Raw genomic sequence first — 17,435 nt, 5'->3', positions numbered from 1 at the left:
TTGCCATCTGACCTGGAGCACCTTTGAGAGTGAAGGAGGACATTTAAAAATATTGATAATCACATAGTTGTTGCTGTTCAGTCGCTCAGTCATGTCCGACTCTTTGCAACCCCATGGACTGCAGCACGCCAGGCTTCCCTGTCCTTCACCATCTCCCAGAGCTTGCTCAAACTCATGTCCATTGAGTCAGTGATGCCATCCGACCATCTCATCCTCTGTCATCCCCTTCTCCTCGTGTCCTCAATCTTTCCCGCATCAGGGTCATTTCTGATGTTGGCTCTTTGTATCAGGTGGCCAAAAGATTGGAGCTTCAGCTTCAGCATCAGTCCTTCCAATGAGTATTCAGGACTTAGTTCCTTTAGGATGGACTGATTGGATCTGCTTACAGTCCAAACGATTCTCAAGAGTCTTCTCCAGCACCACAGTTTGAAGGCATCATAGTCCTTAGAAGTATTTATTGACTGGGGAATGGTTTTTATATTGTATCTTTTGGCTTGCCTATGAAAGTGTTCTATTTAAAAATTATTTTCAAAATAACATTTCCAACAAAATATTAAAATAATAAATAGGACAGCCTGTCAGTGGGTTCGGTGGGTTGGCATGCAAGAACAGCATATGGTGTTTCAAAGAATCGGGTCAAGTGATACATATAAAGTGCCTAGTGCCATTCTTGGGACACATGGTGTGTTTAGGAAATGAACGTTTCCTTTTCCTTTATGGAATAAGGTTGGACAAAGAAGCACTGACAGCAATAAACAAGGACCGATAGGCTTTTTAAAGAGACCACTGCAAGGAGGGTGTTTTTCTAGCTCTCCAGATCCTGACAACACAATGTGAGTTTGGTCCAGCTCTAGCAGGAAAATACTGATTGAAGAACACAGTTCTGCTTGTATGTGGTCAGACAGCTGTCTCAGCAGTAGAGAACTTACCCAAGGGGGGCTCTGCCTTCTGGCTGCCCTGTGAGCACAGAGCTCTTCTCCTCACTTGTGAATTTGTCGCTACTTCTGGGCAACTTGCCTGGAAAGCTGGAGGAATCCAGCCTTGGCACCCTTCGTCTGCAAAAGCCATCCTGCCGTTTAGGGGCCTGAACTCAGCAGTTGTGCTTAAATACTGGGTTTACCCGAAACTTGATAGTTTGAGCTGTAAAATACATACCTACCGTGAAGGTTGGTATCCCCCGCTCAGTCATGCCTGACTCTTTGCAACCCCATGGACTGTAGCCCACCAGGTGCCTCTGTCCATGGGATTCTCCAGGCAAGAATACTGGAGTGGGTTGCCATGCCCTCCTCCAGGGGATCTTCCTGACCCAGGGATCGAATCTGCGTCTCTTACGTCTCCCTGCATTGGTGGGGGGGTTCTTTACCACTAGTGCCACCTGGGAATCCCCCAGAGGCTTCTGTGCTTGCCACCTCCTGGTGTGATGGAGCATTCAGGGAGCGCCCTGTGGCCTCCTGGATGTGGGGGAAGGGTCTGCATACGGTGAATAGCGATGGGTGGCAGGAGAATCAGGCCGGGAGCGGGTGGTGTTGGGGGCCAGCGCTCCGCAGGGCTCCTCACGGCCTCCTCTTTCTCCAGGTACGTGTACATCCCAGCGGGCGGGTCACAGCATGGCCTGCTGGGGGCCCTCTTCTCCACTGCGATGACGTTCGCGTTTGTGAGCTTCTGGCATGGCGGGAACGACTACCTGTGGTGCTGGGCCACCCTCAACTGGCTGGGGGTCACCGTGGAGAACGGCGTCCAGAAGCTCGTGCAGAGGCCGCGCGTCCAGCACAGCTTGGTGAGCAGGTCCTGCCTTGTGTGGCAGGGACAGCCAAGATGGGTGGACTGGGTTTGGGAGGGGAGGAGGTCATCACGTTTACCTGCAACGTGGGCCATTTCTGCCAGATTGACTCAACATCCAGTGTGTTCCCAGAGCCAGGACAGCTGAACAAGAGGTGGTGGCTCAGACGGTAAGGCGTCTGCCTGCAATGCAGGAGACCTGGGTTTGCTCCCTGGGTTGGGAAGATCCCCTGGAGAAGGGAAAGGCTACCCACTCAGCACCTTGCCTGGAAAATTCCATGGATGGAGGACCCTGGTGGGTTACAGTCCATGGGATCGCAGAAGTTGGACACGACTGAACAACCTCACTGGTTCACTGGCTGTAACTATAAAATAATACATATTTATTATATGAGAATTAGAAAATTCACATGAGTATAAGGAAGATGTCTCCTGAAGAGAAACCACTGTTAAATCCCTTCTAAATTATTTTTTTGAACAAAACTTGTTTTAGTTACTGTGTTTTTGACTGCTCGGTGTCATCTTTGCTGTGTGTGGACTTTTCTCTGGTTGTGGCCAGTGGAGGTCTCCTCTCTTGTGCACAGGCTCAGTTGCCCCACTGCATGTGGGATCTTAATTCCTGGGTCAGGGATTGAACCCATGTCCCCTGCATTGCGAAGTGGATTCTTTCTTTCATTTTTCAATGAAGGGTAATTTTGGTATTGTGCTGGTTTCTGCCATACATCAGCGTGGATCAGCTGTAGGTGTACATATGCCCCTTCCCTGTTGAGCCTCCCTCCCACCTCTCACCTCCCACCCCATCCCGCCCCTCTAGGTTGGCCCAGAGCCCCGGTTTGAGCTCCCTGAGTCATACACCAAATCGCCAGTGGCACTCTATCTTGCAGATGTTGGTGTATATGTTTCCGTGCTCTCTGTGTCCATCTGTCCCACCCTCTCCTTCCTACCCCCGCCCCCACCATGTCCAGAAGTCCGTTCTTTGTGCTGCACCTCCATTCCTGCCCTGCACATAGGTTCATCGGTAGCAAGGTGGATTCCTGACCAATGGACCACCCTTTCTTCTAAATTTTTTCTTTCCTCTGTATACACACGCACACACGTACATCGCACACACATACATGTATAACACTTAAAACATACCATTATCCTAGAGATACAGTTGTATCAGGACTCTATTCTATGTCATCAAATACATTTCTAACAACCCTTTTTAATGGTGTTACAGAACTCCATTGTGTGGCTATACCAGTCTCTTATCATTGACCTGTTATTCTAACTTTTTTTGCAGTTAGCAGTTGCATTGAGATGACTATCATAACGGGTGAATTCTTGAATGTTTAACATTGCTAAGTTAAAGATTTTTCTTACCTGTAAAGTTTGCATGCCTGCTGCTTACCTGTCCCTTAACTGCCCAGTAGATCAAGTTGCCAGTTTGCATTTCTACCAAGAGTGCCTGAGAATGCCCTTGCCAATCCTGAGTACTGGTATTTTTAATCTTTGCTGTTTCGATAGGTTTTAGCACCATAAAAATCAGCTAAGGATTTAAGACACATTCACACCCTTTAGGAAAATAACTTGGGAAATTAAGCATTTTTCTTTACACACATGTTTAGGTGATTTAAAAGTACGAGCAGATGTTTTGCCATGTAAATGTGGCAAAGGACGTATTAGAATCTTACAGGAATCTTCAATTCTGAATATGCCGCTATATTCCAATAACTCGGACAAAAGTAGCTAAAAAGAAATATGCTATTATCAGTGTTGATGGCAGGCAGTAAAACACAAAAAATTTACTGGGAAACGATTAAGTAAACTCCCCCAGTATTTGCAGCTAAAGCAAATATATTTCAAAAAGTCAACATCACCAAAATAGAATACATTTGAGTGTTTTTCTATAAAGATAGCTCTGTGTGTGTGTGTGTGTGTGTGTGTGCACACTCAGTCGTGTCTGACTCTGCCACCCCATGGATTGTAGCCCACCAGGCTCCTCTGTCCAAGGGATTTAGATTTCAATAAAAACTGAATCAAAGCACATAGCAAAAATATCACTCCTAAAGGAATTTAAGTATGTTCGTATATGTTTAAAGATAAATATTTTATTCAGTTCTAGTACCCAGCAACCAGCGGGAAAGAAATGTCAGTGAATTCCAATAGAAAATGGAATTTCAATGAGAGTCATGGCTTTGTAACACAAAGAAAAACCATAAAAAGTGGTATAATAAAGGTTACACACTTCACCCTTCAAATCTGAGTAGTCTTCCCCAAAGCAGGAACCGCATCAACCATGAAGGCCAGAAAATTCTTTTCAGCCCAGATTGAAGCCCTGTAACACATTTCCATGTACCCTCATAAAGGATCTGACATTAACCTTGAACTTCATCTTAAGAGTTCTGTGGATTTTGAGCCATGGATTATATTACTAATAAATCTAAAGAATCTAAAATATTAAAAGAGTAACCCAAACTGTGCGATGTAACCTATGACTTATTAGAAAAAAAAGTGTTAGTTGCTCAGTTGTGTCCAACTCTTTGCGGCCCCGTGGACTGTAGTCCACCAGGCTCCTCTCTCTGTCCATGGGGTTCTCCAGGCAAGAACACTGGAGTGGGTGGCCATTCCCTTCTCCAGGGGTCTTCCCGACCCAGGGATCGAACCCAGGTCTCGTTCATTGCAGGCAGATTCTTTACCATCTGAGCCACCAGAGGAAGCCTTACGGCTTATTAGTTTGGGCTAAAAATGGAGGAAGGCAGTAAGATGACTTGCTCACAGGGTGAAGCATTTGAATGTCTGCTGTACCACATCACAGCTCATTCCAGGACCTTCACGTGTTCACCCCATTTGAGCTTCTGCCCACAGTTCAAGCACCTAGGTGTACAGTAATTTTTGAACATGCAATTTTTTTTGGTGAGATATATATCTTGTATATTGCAGGTGCGGTGTTTACTTATGTATTGAGCAAGGACACATTTTGTAAAACCTGTTTTTAGCACCTGTCTTGCCTCTTGACAGCCTGGTGATTACTTACGGCTACTTAGACTCAGGAGTTCCTTAAGTTCAAGGTCAAGGCCCTGTTATTATTTGTATTCTGTATGGTTAGCTGTGTGTCTGAGTTCATTTCAGTACGTCAGTACACAATTAAGGCTTCTAAATTGGGCTTCTTCTTTAGTTCTTTTTCCACCTGTCCACTCAAGGAGTTTTCCTCCGTTGCTCTTTTTCTTATACAGTTCAGTACAGATGCTGTTTTCCTTCCAAAACACACGGCTGGCATTCCAGATGTACATAGCCTTCTGAGGAAACAGTTTCCCTACTTGGGTTGCTGCCTCCTCTCTCTTTTTATGAATCCATTTCCTATTCTTTTCTTTATTGAGATATAATTGCTGTACATTATGTAAGTTACAGATACACGAAGTACAACATAGTGATTCACAATTTTTAAAGGTTACACTCCACTTAACAGTTGTTATAAAATAGTGGCCATACATTTACCATTTGGGGGACCACAGTCCAAATAAAGACTTACTGCCTCCTTGGCACTTAATTTCATCTGATTTTAATCTTCCCGATGATCTGACAGCGTTTTTACAATGGGAGCGCACTCCGCATGGCCCTTACGCACTCTCCCCATGCGTTCATCCTTCATCTGTTTTTTTTAAGTGATGGATTGAAAAATATGTGAATAACAAGGATTATCATCCCTTCTTCTCTTGTGTCGTCTTCTTTAACCTCAAAGCTTTGCCTGGGGCACAAGAGATAGTAAGTTTTTTTTTTGTTGTTTTTTTTTTTGCCATGCTGAGTGGCTTGTGGGATCTTAATTCCCCAACCAGCGATCAAACCCAGGCCTTTGGCAGTGAGAGCACAGAGTCCTAACCGCTGGACCACCAGGGAATTCCCTGGAGTGGGATTTTATTTCTTGGTGACTGTGGAACACTCAGTTAGAGCTGAGTGTTGAAAATAGGAAGCCCTCTGACGTTCCAGGCAAGACTCTCCCCTGAACTTTATGCAGGAGTGGAAATGTCCATTGTGCTGTCCGATCTGAGTAGTCATGAGCCACACTGAGTGCTTGAAGTGCGGCTATCATCCCTGAGAAACTAATTTTTAAATTTATTTAATTAATTTGAATCTAAGTAGCCCCTGTGTTCTTTGGAAGGAATGATGCTGAAGCTGAAACTCCAGTACTTTGGCCACCTCATGCAAAGAGTTGACTCATTGAAAAAGAGTTTGATGCTGGGAGGGATTGGGGGCAGGAGGAAAAGGATGACAGAGGATGAGATGGCTGGATGGCATCACCGACTCGATGGACATGCGTTTGGGTGAACCCTGGGAGCTGGTGATGGACAGGGAGGCCTGGCGTGCTGCAATTCATGGGGCCGCAAAGAGTCGCTGAGCGACTGAACTGAACTGAGCCCCCACGTGGCTAATGGTTTCCGTTTTGGGCAGTATAGTTCTAGAATGTATCCCTTTTCTAGAAAGAAGAAAAAATAGAAGAATATAGTATTTGACTCTGCTGTAATTTAGGAAGGTTTTTATTGCTGGTGGGATGCCTCCTATATGCAACTGGCTACTGAACCTCTCCCCCCTTGATCATCTCACAGATGTCTCAGACTTAGCATGTGGAGTACTGACTTGGTGAGCCACCCGGTCCCCAGTAACTCCAGCTAGCTCCTCTCCCTCCAGCATTCTCTGCTTCTGCAAAAGCCACCGTCGTCTTGCTGGTCTCTCCTGGCCTGGCCCCTCAAGTGGCCCTTTGTGCCATCCTCTCTCGAAGTCCTACCTGTATGTGCTGTACTTTGCACCTCCCAGGTAGGTCTTAATTTCTAAAAACCGTTTCCATTTCCACTGAGTCATCCTAACCCCACTGTTACCATTTCTTGCCCAGTCTACCAAAGAGCTGTGAACTGGTCTCCCTGCTCCCACTTCTGCCTTCTTCAGCTCGTTATCCTCACCGTGCTGAGTGATGCTTCTCAATACATAACCTAACCAATTAGCCTCCAATTAAGATAAATAAATTCAAAAAATAAATACCTAACCGTGTTGTTGTTCTTAAAAATCTCTAGAGGCATCCCATTTTCTTGGGACTCAGTCCCCAGTATTGAAGATGACCTGTAAGACCTCGGCTGGTCCTAGTCTTGCTCCCTCTCTGCATGCTCTCTGGCTCTCTCCTCTCACACTCTGTTCCTCCTTCTGTTCATTTTCACACCTGGCCCCTCCAGCCCCAGCTCCCTGGCACAGGCTCTTCCATCTCTAGGATGCTCCTATTCCTTTCCCTCCTGTTCATCCTTCTGACTTCAGCTTGAATGACAGCTTGCTTGGGTACCGTTTACTGATCCTCCTAAGTCAATCAGGTCCCAACTGGTAACCCCTTTGGGGTACCTTGTATGTGGTCTCTTCAGCTGTACTTATCACAGTTACAATGAAATGTTCTTTATACAACAGCTTGTTTAATCCTTATCTCTCTCTCTGAACTGGTAAGCCTCCCGACATCAGAAATCTGTATCTGTTGCCAAAAAATCTTGGCTCTGTGTGCACCAATGTCAAACAGAAATATGGAGACAGAGTTATGGAGGAGAAGGAAAGAGTGGTTTTATTACTTTGCCAGGCAAAGGGGGAACACGGTAGGCTGGCACCTCAAAAACTGTGTCCCCCTCCTTGGTGAGTTGGGAGAGGTTATATCGTCAGACAGGGGTACATGATAAGGATCAGGGCAACAACAGTCTTCACCCCTTCTGCAAAGTTTCAAAAGGATGGCGTTGCTGACTAGATTTCAGTGTCATGGAAAGTAGATGGAGGAAAAGTGGAAACAGTGACAGATTTTATTTTCTTGATCTCTAAAATCACTACGGATGGTGACTGCAGGCATGAAATTAAAAGATGCTTGCTCCTTGGAAGAAAAGCTATGACAAACCTAGACAGCATATTAAAAAGCAGAGACATCACTTTGCTTTCAAAGGTCTGTATAGTCAACACTGGTTTTTCCAGTAGTCATGTATAGATGTGAAAGTTGGACCATAAAGAAAGCTGAGTGCCGAAGAATTGGTGCTGTAGAACTGTGGTGCTAGAGGAGATTCTTGAGAGTCCCTTCGACAGCAAGGAGATCAAACCAGTCCATCTTAAAGGAAATCAGTCCTAAATATTCACTGGAAGGACTGATACTGAAACTCCAATACTTTGGCCACCTGATGTGAAGAGCCAACTCATTGGAAAAGACCCTGATGCTGGGAAAGACTGAAGGCAGGAGAAGGGGATGACAGAGGATGAGATAGTTGGATGTCATCACCGACTCAATGGACATGAATCTGAGCAAACTCCAGGAATTACTGAAGGACAGGGAAGCCAGCATGTTGTAATTCATGGGGTTGCAAAGAGTCAGGCACAATTTGGCAACTGAGCAGCAACAAAGGGCCTTACACGCTCCTTCTCCTAATCTTGATGAACCTTTCTGGCCCCTTTAATCTTACCTCAGGTGGCTTTATTGCTGCTTCTCCTTTGATTAGCAACTGTTCTACCTGTTGGAACTCAGAGAAGGTCAGGGAGGCTGGAGTCTTCAGGCAGAGGAGGACAAAAAGGCTTCTGTGCCCAGGAGGCCCACAGGGCCCTGCTCGGCATCATATCCTTGACACACATCATGATGCCTGGCACAGTGTAAGCATGCAGTATATGCTTGTTGAATGAATGAAGGAGTGAATATATTTTCTGACTTTACTGAGGGGCATGTAAGAGGAAATAAGCTTATGCAGCAGCTTGAAGAATGTAGATTGGATACTGGAAGAACTCACTAAAACTGAGGCTTATTGAACGTTATACGGGGAGATTCTTTCGTAGCAGGATAAATACTAATTGGTCTAGTGATGGTAAAATGCTGTTTTAATGTTCACTGTGTGAGAGAGAGAGAGAGAGAGAGAGAGAGCGAGCGAGCGAGAGAGAGCGAGAGCAATTAACCTTCCTGGTACCCTGCTGCTTTATGATAGAGGGGGATTATTGGCTGTGACTCACTGAAGCCCGGAGCTGCAGGAAGCTGACAAAAGGCACTTTGACAAAGTACCAAGCAGGGTGGATGAAGAGGAGTTACTGCTAAAGCAACATGCTTTTTCTCTGTATAAGTACTCTCCTGGGGAACTAGAATTTGTGTTCAGCATGGAAATCTTTTAATAAGTGGAAACATTTTGAAGCATCAGTAGAGACACACTACTTGCCGATTCTTGGTTTGATCTCTGCTTTGAAAGAAGACACCTTCAGGCTGCTTGTTAGTCATTCCTACACAAAGGAGAATCTACATCCCAAGCTGCTCACCCATCACACCTCTGATTTCCATTTCATTGAATAATTTAAATATGTCCTCCTTCCCCAGCCCTTGTCCCTTCTTCTTTGCCCCAAGAGCGTCCTGCTGAGCTGATTGATGTTCTTTCTGAAGCAGTAAAATATCTATGTAGAGACTTAATTAGGAAAACAGGCCACCAGTGAAAGGCATGGAGGGTCAGTCTCATGGTTCTCAGAGGGACCTGATGCTTTTGTGTGTCAGAAAGACCGCAGAGCTCTGTGGTGATGTCCATTTCAGTTTATCAACTATATTGATCAGTTTGATTTTGAAGAGGAAATTGAGAGATCAGTCAACTAGAGAGGATAATAGATTGTAAAACTATTGACATGATCTACCCAATGATTTCCTAGTTTGGTGGAATCCTAACTCATCAACAGGCAGTTGGCTTGGTTAGAAAACCTTTTCACTGGAAGTCAGTAATCACAGCCCCAACTAACTCACTGAAGAACTACAAAGCAAACTGGTCTGAGAAGAGTTATTCTGTTGGACAGTGACTCATGATCTTCCATTCGTCCTCCACTTGGATCCATTTCAACAAAGATCAAGTGCTACCAGTCAATAATCACTTTTCTTCAGACCATAACCCTTCTTAGAGTGAGCCCATTTCAGTTCAGTCGTTCAGTTGTGTCCGACTCTTTGTGACCCCATGAATCGCAGCACGCCAGGCCTCCCTGTCCACCACCAACTCCCGGAGTTCACTCAGACTCACGTACGTCGAGTCAGTGATGCCATCCAGCTATCTCATCCTCGGTCGTCCCCTTCTCCTCCTGCCCCCAATCCCTCCCAGCATCAGAGTCTTTTCCAATGAGTCAACTATTCTCACGAGGTGGCCAAAGTACTGGAGTTTCAGCTTTAGCATCATTCCCTCCAAAGAAACCCCAGGGCTGATCTCCTTTAGAATGGACTGGTTGGATCTCCATGCAGTCCAAGGGACTCTCAAAGAGTCTTCTCCAACACCACAGTTCAAAAGCATCAATTCTTCGGCGCTCAGCCTTCTTCACAGTCCAACTCTCACATCCATACATGACCACAGGAAAAACCATAGCCTTGACTAGATGGACCATAGTCGGCAAAGTAATGTGTCTGCTTTTGAATATGCTATCTAGGTTGGTCATAACTTTTCTTCCAAGGAGTAAGCGTCTTTTAATTTCATGGCTGCAATCACCATCTGCAGTGATTTTGGAGCCCCCAAAAATAAAGTCTGACACTGTTTCCACTGTTTCCCCATCTATTTCCCATGAAGTGATGGGACCGGATGCCATGATCTTCGTTTTCTGAATGTTGAGCTTTAAGCCAACTTTTTCACTCTCCTCTTTCACTTTAAAGAGGCTTTTTAGTTCCTCTTCACTTTCTGCCATAAGGGTGGTGTCATCTGCATATCTGAGGTTATTTGATACTTCTCCCGGCAGTCTTGATTCCAGCTTTGTGCTTCTTCCAGCCCAGCGTTTCTCATGATGTACTCTGCATAGAAGTTAAATAAGCAGGGTGACAATATACAGCCTTGACGTACTCCTTTTCCTGTTTGGAACCAGGCTGTTGTTCCATGTCCAGTTCTAACTGTTGCTTCCTGACCTGCATATAGGTTTCTCAAGAGGCAGGTTAGGTGGTCTGGTATTCCCATCTCTCTCAGAATTTTCCACAGTTTATTGTGATCCACAGAGTCAAAGACTTTGGCATAGTCAATAAAGCAGAAATAGACATTTTTCTGGAACTCTCTTGCTTTTTCGATGATCCAGCAGATGTTGGCAATTTGATCTCTGTTTCCTCTGCCTTTTCTAAAACCAGCTTGAACATCAGCAAGTTCACGGTTCACGTATTGCTGAAGCCTGGCTTGGAAAACTTTGAGCATTACTTTGCTAGCATTTAGGCAGAGCCAATCATCAGTTTTCATTCCAATCCCAAAGAAAGGCAATGCCAGTGAATGCTCAAACTACCACACAACTGCACTCATCTCACATGCTAGTAAAGTAAGCATGTGAAGAAGGCTGAGCACCGAAGAATTGATGCTTTTGAACTGTGGTGTTGGAGAAGACTTTTGAGAGTCCCTTGAACTGCAAGATCCATCCAGTCCATTCTGAAGATCAGCCCTGGGTATTCTTTGGAAGGAATGATGCTAAAGCTGAAACTCCAGTACTTTGGCCACCTCATGCAAAGAGTTGACTCATTGAAAAAGAGTTTTATGCTGGAAGGGATTGGGCGCAGGAGGAGAAGGGACGACAGAGGATGAGACAGCTGGATGGCATCACGGACTCAATGAAAGTGAATCTGAGTGAACTCCGGGAGATGGTGATGGACAGGGAAGCCTGGCGTGCTGCAATTCATGGGGTTGCAAAGAGTCGGACACGACTGAGCAACTGAACTGAACCTTGTCGCTCATCAAGGAAAATATTTCAGTACCCTTTGTGGGAGACACATTGCAGCTGGAGAACTCTTCTTAGTGAGACATGTCTCGTCCCCCCTGCTTTTTTTTTTTTTTTGCATATTCTTTCGGTGCTTCAATGCATACAGTGCACTGGTCTATCAGTAATATAGTGGTAGAGTCTATTATTAGTCAGTTCCACCCGCTCATGAACAAGGTATCTTGCCTGGTCTCTTGACAGGATCATCTTTGCAGTAGCTGCTTTGGATTAAAGAGGCAATGAAAACATGGAATGCGGAAAACTGTTTCTCTGTGAGGAGCTAAGGGTTTATATTTTTTAAAAATGGGCTTGTCTTTATAAACATCATAAAATACTGATTGACCTATTCTTCTCAGGCATTGTGCAGAAGAGAGGTCTGGGCTAGAGACAGATGTTTGAGAGCATGTAGCTTATATTTTGGAGCCATGAAAATGTCTGAGACTTTCTAAAGAGAAAGAATACAGAAAGAGAAGAAAAGGTAACTGCCTAAAAATGAATCCAAGGACACCAACATTTAGAAGTTAGATGGAGAAAGAGGGGCCCAGAAGTGGGAGGGAAATACAGAGGATGATCTCATAGAGATGAAGGAAAAGAAGGTATTTCAGAGAGGGAGTGGAGTGGTCCACGGTGTTGATGCTATTAGGGGGCAAAGTAAGGTGAGATTAAAGAATGATTATGGCTCCATGTCAGAGTGCTAACAGTAAAAGAAAAGAGCAGTGAGTTGTTGTCCCCAGCCACGTGAGTTTGTGATTTAGTTGCAGAGGCAAGATGTGTGCAAACCAGCTGAGGACCAGTATTAAGACATTATGTGCAGAGTCCTGGAGGCAGCTGATGTTCCTGAGGTGGTAGAGTGAGCTGGGCTTTTACAAAGGTTTATTTAAAGAGCTGGGGCTTGGGTAGGACTTGGAAGATGTAAGATGGGATTATGATAGGTCAGGAGAGAGAAGACACGCTCGAGGCCCGAGGAATAGCACACACGACCCGAAGTCAGGAGTGGGCATGCTGTGTTCAGGTGAGGAGGCTGCCTTGACAGTCAAGGGGCTGTCATCAGGGAGAATGGAGGAAAAGAGGTTAGCGAGACCAAGCAGTCCCCACTCTAAAGAGATCTGAATGCCAGATTTAAAAATACAGAAATGCAAGCCACTTAACCAAACAGGAGAGCATTAAGTTAACATATTGATCCCACACGTCCAATTAGCCTGTTGTACCAGCTTGCTCGCCCTCACCAGGACCCCTAGGTCTCGAAAGAGCAGTGCCCGTTGTTGTGAACAGTGTGTTCCCTGGTGGATGACGACATGTTGGCACCTCCCTCATTGTCTGCCACCCCGAAGGACCATTAACGATGTGGGGAGCGCTGCGCTGTTCCCTGGCTGTACGTTTTCTTCTCTGGGGGAATACAAACCCATGCTTTAACCCCTCTTGGTCTGAGTGGGAGAATTCTGCAAATCATTCCACCTGTTAGTTCAAACATGTTTAGAAAGACAAAAGCACTTTTAAAGGTTCTCTTAAACTTCCCATTACTGAGTCCGCTGACAGCATAGAGTCTTGGAATAGAGTCAGATTTCAGGGATTCAGACCCTGGGGTCTGGCCGGCCCTGGAGTTTTCTGCTGCCTCACCTGTCCCTCCCAGTTTAGGCTTGAGCTGGGCAGTGGCTGCTGTCTCATTGTTGCTGTGGTCCTGGGACTCCTGTCCGTTCTCCCCTCTTAAGTGCACATCACAAACCCTTACCCTGGGGAATTGTAGCCTTGGAAAAGAATACTGAGCCAAAGATGAGATCCATGGCTTGAATGGAAGTAGTTGAAACAGGCTTGTCTAGGTGGCTTGTGAGATGAGGTTCTTTACCTGAGAGACCCTGATTTCTGCTTCTACAGCACAGATAAGTGGTGGTCCCTCTGATCAGGCTTGCTTCTCTGATAGCTCAGTTGGTAAAAGAATCGGCCTGCAACGCAGGAGACCCTGGTTCGATTCCTGGGTTGAGAAGTTCCGCTGGAGAAGGGAATGGCTCCCCACTCCAGTATTCTGGCCTGGAGAATTCCATGGACTGTGTAGTCTACCGGGTCACAAAGAGTCGGACAGGACTGAGCAACTTTCACTCCACTCTGACCGCAGTGTAGTGCCTAGCAGTTTTCTAGGGATGGACTTGGGAAGAAACACAATCTTACTATGTACCTGCTGAAGTGTTGGATATGTCTTTCTGAATCTGGGTCTCTTTTTTTCCTCCCAGAAAATCCAAAGTACTGACTCAAGGTGTCAGAGCTTGAGTTTCCAGTGTTCCTACTATCAGTGGAGGGGTAAAATAGCCCCTTCTTCCCCAAATAATATGCACATACTTAGCACAATGTGTTTTTACAATGTGTATTTATTTACAATGTATATATATTATGTATAATGTATGTTGGGTATATGTGTTGTGACTGTATATAGCATATATATATACACACACATACACGGTGCATTTTTGTATGTGCATATGTATGTGTGTATATATTCATTTTTTAAAGCTCTGAGAAGTCAGAAATGTGCAAGACTTCGAAAATATCTCACATTCCTTCCAGGGCCTAGAAATAAAAGCTGCTTAAAAAAGCATATTGAACAGCTGCTGGCCTTGTTTGAGATGAGCTGGATTGGAATAAATGTACTTGTGATCACCAGCATATATAGAAACACAAATTTAAGGTGGCTCTTGCTTTTTATTCTGCTGTCAACCCTGTAATCGACTCAGTGGGCCAGAGTAAGTGTTGGAAGGGTCACTGTGTATCCCCTGAAGGGTGAGAGGAAAGAATATAATATAAGAGGTGCAGGACATCTACCAAGCCAATTATTCAGCTATTGAAACTGATGATATTAAAATACTTTTTATTGTGAGAAGGTGAAGAATAAGGATAACAGGTACAATAAAAATTCATCTTTTACTTAAAAATACAAACACAGAGAAGTGTGTGGAGGGTTATACACTAAAATGTCAATGATGGCTAACTATTTACTGGTAGGATTATTTGTAATGCATATTTTCTGGTTTTTGCTCACTTATATTTTCAGCCTTCTCTACAGTGAATAGGTATCGTTACCTAATCAAAGGTTATTGAGAGAAAAGGGAAGAGAGGAAACCCACTGTCAGGAAGCTTTGCTTAGCTGACCCTGGATAGTCGGTTTATGTTAGAAATTGGAGGTTAGTCATTCTCAGGAGTAGATGAACATGAGACTATTGTAAGTGCCATGCTCTGCCATACAAGGAACTCTGCCAGACTGCACAGAGATCTTTCTCATTCCTTACGTTATCTACCCATCACAGCAACCCTCAGGGCAAATGTTACTACCTCCAGTTTTACAGATAGGGAAACTAGAGACCGGGAATGTAAGTAATTTGTTTAGGAACAGATGGTTGGTTTGATTAGAAAGGAGTCCAACTCGGTCACACATGATCTATTCGAGCTTCTTTGATTGCAGACAAGGAGTCTTCCTCCATACTCTAACTGCTCAAGTGACTCATCTACGCCCCATCCCCTGACACTTGTGCACTCTGGCATTAGGTGAACTGACAAAACAGCCCTCAGTTCTTAGACCACCTGTGCTTTGAGTGGCTCCACACAGCCTGTCTGTGGAATAGATCTTCTGAAAAACTGGCCCAAGAGAAGTGAAAATGTTCCCCAAAGCACATCTACCGTGTGATTTTAGTAAGTGTTAGTCTCTCAGTCGTGTCCGACTCTTTGCGACCCCATGGACTGCAGCCCACCAGGCTCCTCTGTCCATGAGATTTTCCAGGCAGGGATACTGGAGTGGGTTGCCATTTCCTTCTCCAGGGGATCTTCCCAACGCAGGGATCGAACCCGGGGCTCCTGCATTGCAGGCAGATCTTTTACCAACTGAGCTTCAAAATAAGTAGCATCATTATCCCTGTTATACAGCAGGAAGAACTGAAACTCAGGAAGTTTAAAAAATATGTTTATGATTCAAAACTCAATATTCCACAAGCTTTCATTTAGATAAATAAATAGAAGAGCAGTCTCCATTTCTCCTGCTCTTTGTTCTTAACCCATCAGAAGAAACTAAGTTCTCTTAATTGTTTCTGGTATTTACCTCTGTCTTTCTAAAGTGAAGTTGCTCAGTCGTGTCCGACCCTCAGCAACCCCACGGACTGTGGCCTTCCAGGCTCCTCCGTCCATGGGATTTTCCAGGCAAGAGTACTAGAGTGGGGTGCCATTGCCTTCTCCATTGCCTTTCTAAAGTATATTCTATTACTCTTCATTTATAAATTATAAATAGTAACTACTTTCCACTTGAGGTTTTAACCTCTTTAACCTACTCCCCACTCCTCCTAATGCAGTAATCTCTATATTTTTTGTTAAATCAGAAGTCATTATTTACATTATCATTACTATGTTAAATGTGGCTCCCCCATTAGCTTCCAAACCAGCTAGTGTACTATAATTGCATTTCCTTTCTTAGTCAACTGTCTCCCCAACTCAGATTAAGAATCGCCTTGCCTGTTTTGTTTGAGTAAGTAGTTTACTGTCGTCATGTCTTTCCAAACTTTTCAGAATAGTGTTCTATTTTGCATGTGGTCAGGCCTCTCTGGCAGTCTGTCAATCTCTTCTTTAGCTGGAGAATCTTTCTTGAAGACCTCCCACCCTCCCTTCCCATCTGGATTATTTATCTTCAGATCTGCTGTACAGCTCTCATCATGACATGTCCCCTCTCCTTTCTGCTAGGTTGTCTTGGCCTCAGATCTCATTGTTTTTTTCCCCCCTTCCTTTGATTTGCTGGGTCACATCCTTCAGTAGCTTCCTAAGAAAAGAATCATGGGTGATATATATATATATATATATATATATATATATATATATATATATATATATAGAGAGAGAGAGAGAGAGAGAGAGAGAGAGAGAGAGAGAGAGCGCGCGTGCGCATGCTAGTATTTCTAAAACTCTCTTTATACCCTCATATTTAATTGATTATCTGAGCACTGAATTTCAGGTTGAAAGGCAATTTATCCTGAAAACTTTTCAAGATACTGTCTTCTAGTTTTTAATGTTACTGTTGAGAAATGCCATTTGATTCTTGATTCTTTGTGTGTAATCTGTTTTTCTCTCTAGAGGCTTAATGCAGGTATCTTTGGTAATGCTGAAATGTCACTCTACTTACTGTCCTTGACTTTAGAATCTGTCTAATGCTATTTATTTATGGGAAAAAAGCTTCATTATGGGTTGGGGTGGGGAGAAAGAGGGGCTTTATCTTTGTGGCCTGTATGCTCATAACCCAGCTTTTTAACCAATCTCTTTGTTTTTTCCCCACCATGGTTTACTGTGCCGTTTGTGGTATATGGTGTCTCTGATGCCTGTTACTTCTGGGGACCTGGTGTATGAATGACTTTCTTCTCTTTGGCATCTAGTATTCAGGTTTCTCAGCTCTGTTAATTTATCCATCTGCTTTCTATCTTATAAAGATGGTTTGACTTTGCTCATTTGCTGTTCACTGTTCACTATTTGCTTCCATTCCCTGACTGTGGGAATTATATCTTTAAAAAGATTTATACCTTCTTAAATGTTTACTCCTCATTTTAATGGGGTTTATAAAGGGAGCAGAGATGTCTCATCTACTGTGTTTAACTGAATGTTGCTAAAAGAATTTTCTGTGATGTCATTTGGTGAATCACTTTGAAATGCTTTACCTATTTGTCAGTTGTAGGTTTTTAAATATCAAATTTGCTTTAAAAGCAGGCCTTGCCCTTAAGTGGTTGCTTTTGTGTTTGAACAGGATATAGCTGAGGCCATAGCTGTGACATCCTAGGCTTATGTAGTTGCCTCCAGGGACCTCAGTGCTGACTAGAGAGGAAGGCTTTCAGTACCATGAGCAGTCATGACTTGGGTGTGATGGTCATCTCGATTCTATCTTCCCACCCATGTTCTTTGACTTGGTACTCAAGGGGACATGGACAAGCTCTAAG

The 17,435-nt window shown here is 44.2% G+C and overlaps 1 protein-coding gene across 1 annotated transcript in view; it reads left to right on the top strand.

The window, feature by feature from the left end:
• HHAT (hedgehog acyltransferase) overlaps nucleotides 1-17,435 on the top strand; it is a 340,320-nt gene that overhangs the window by 250,233 nt on the left and 72,652 nt on the right. Inside the window, exon 9 of the mRNA XM_052654045.1 lies at nucleotides 1,576-1,777. Coding sequence (XP_052510005.1) covers nucleotides 1,576-1,777 — 202 coding nt within the window. The remainder of the gene's footprint in view (nucleotides 1-1,575; nucleotides 1,778-17,435) is intronic.

The sequence above is a fragment of the Budorcas taxicolor genome, chromosome 16, assembly GCF_023091745.1.
Source record: "Budorcas taxicolor isolate Tak-1 chromosome 16, Takin1.1, whole genome shotgun sequence".
NCBI lineage: Eukaryota > Metazoa > Chordata > Mammalia > Artiodactyla > Bovidae > Budorcas > Budorcas taxicolor.
The sequence above is the reverse complement of the archived record's forward strand: the minus strand, read 5'-3'. Positions and strand labels throughout refer to the sequence as shown.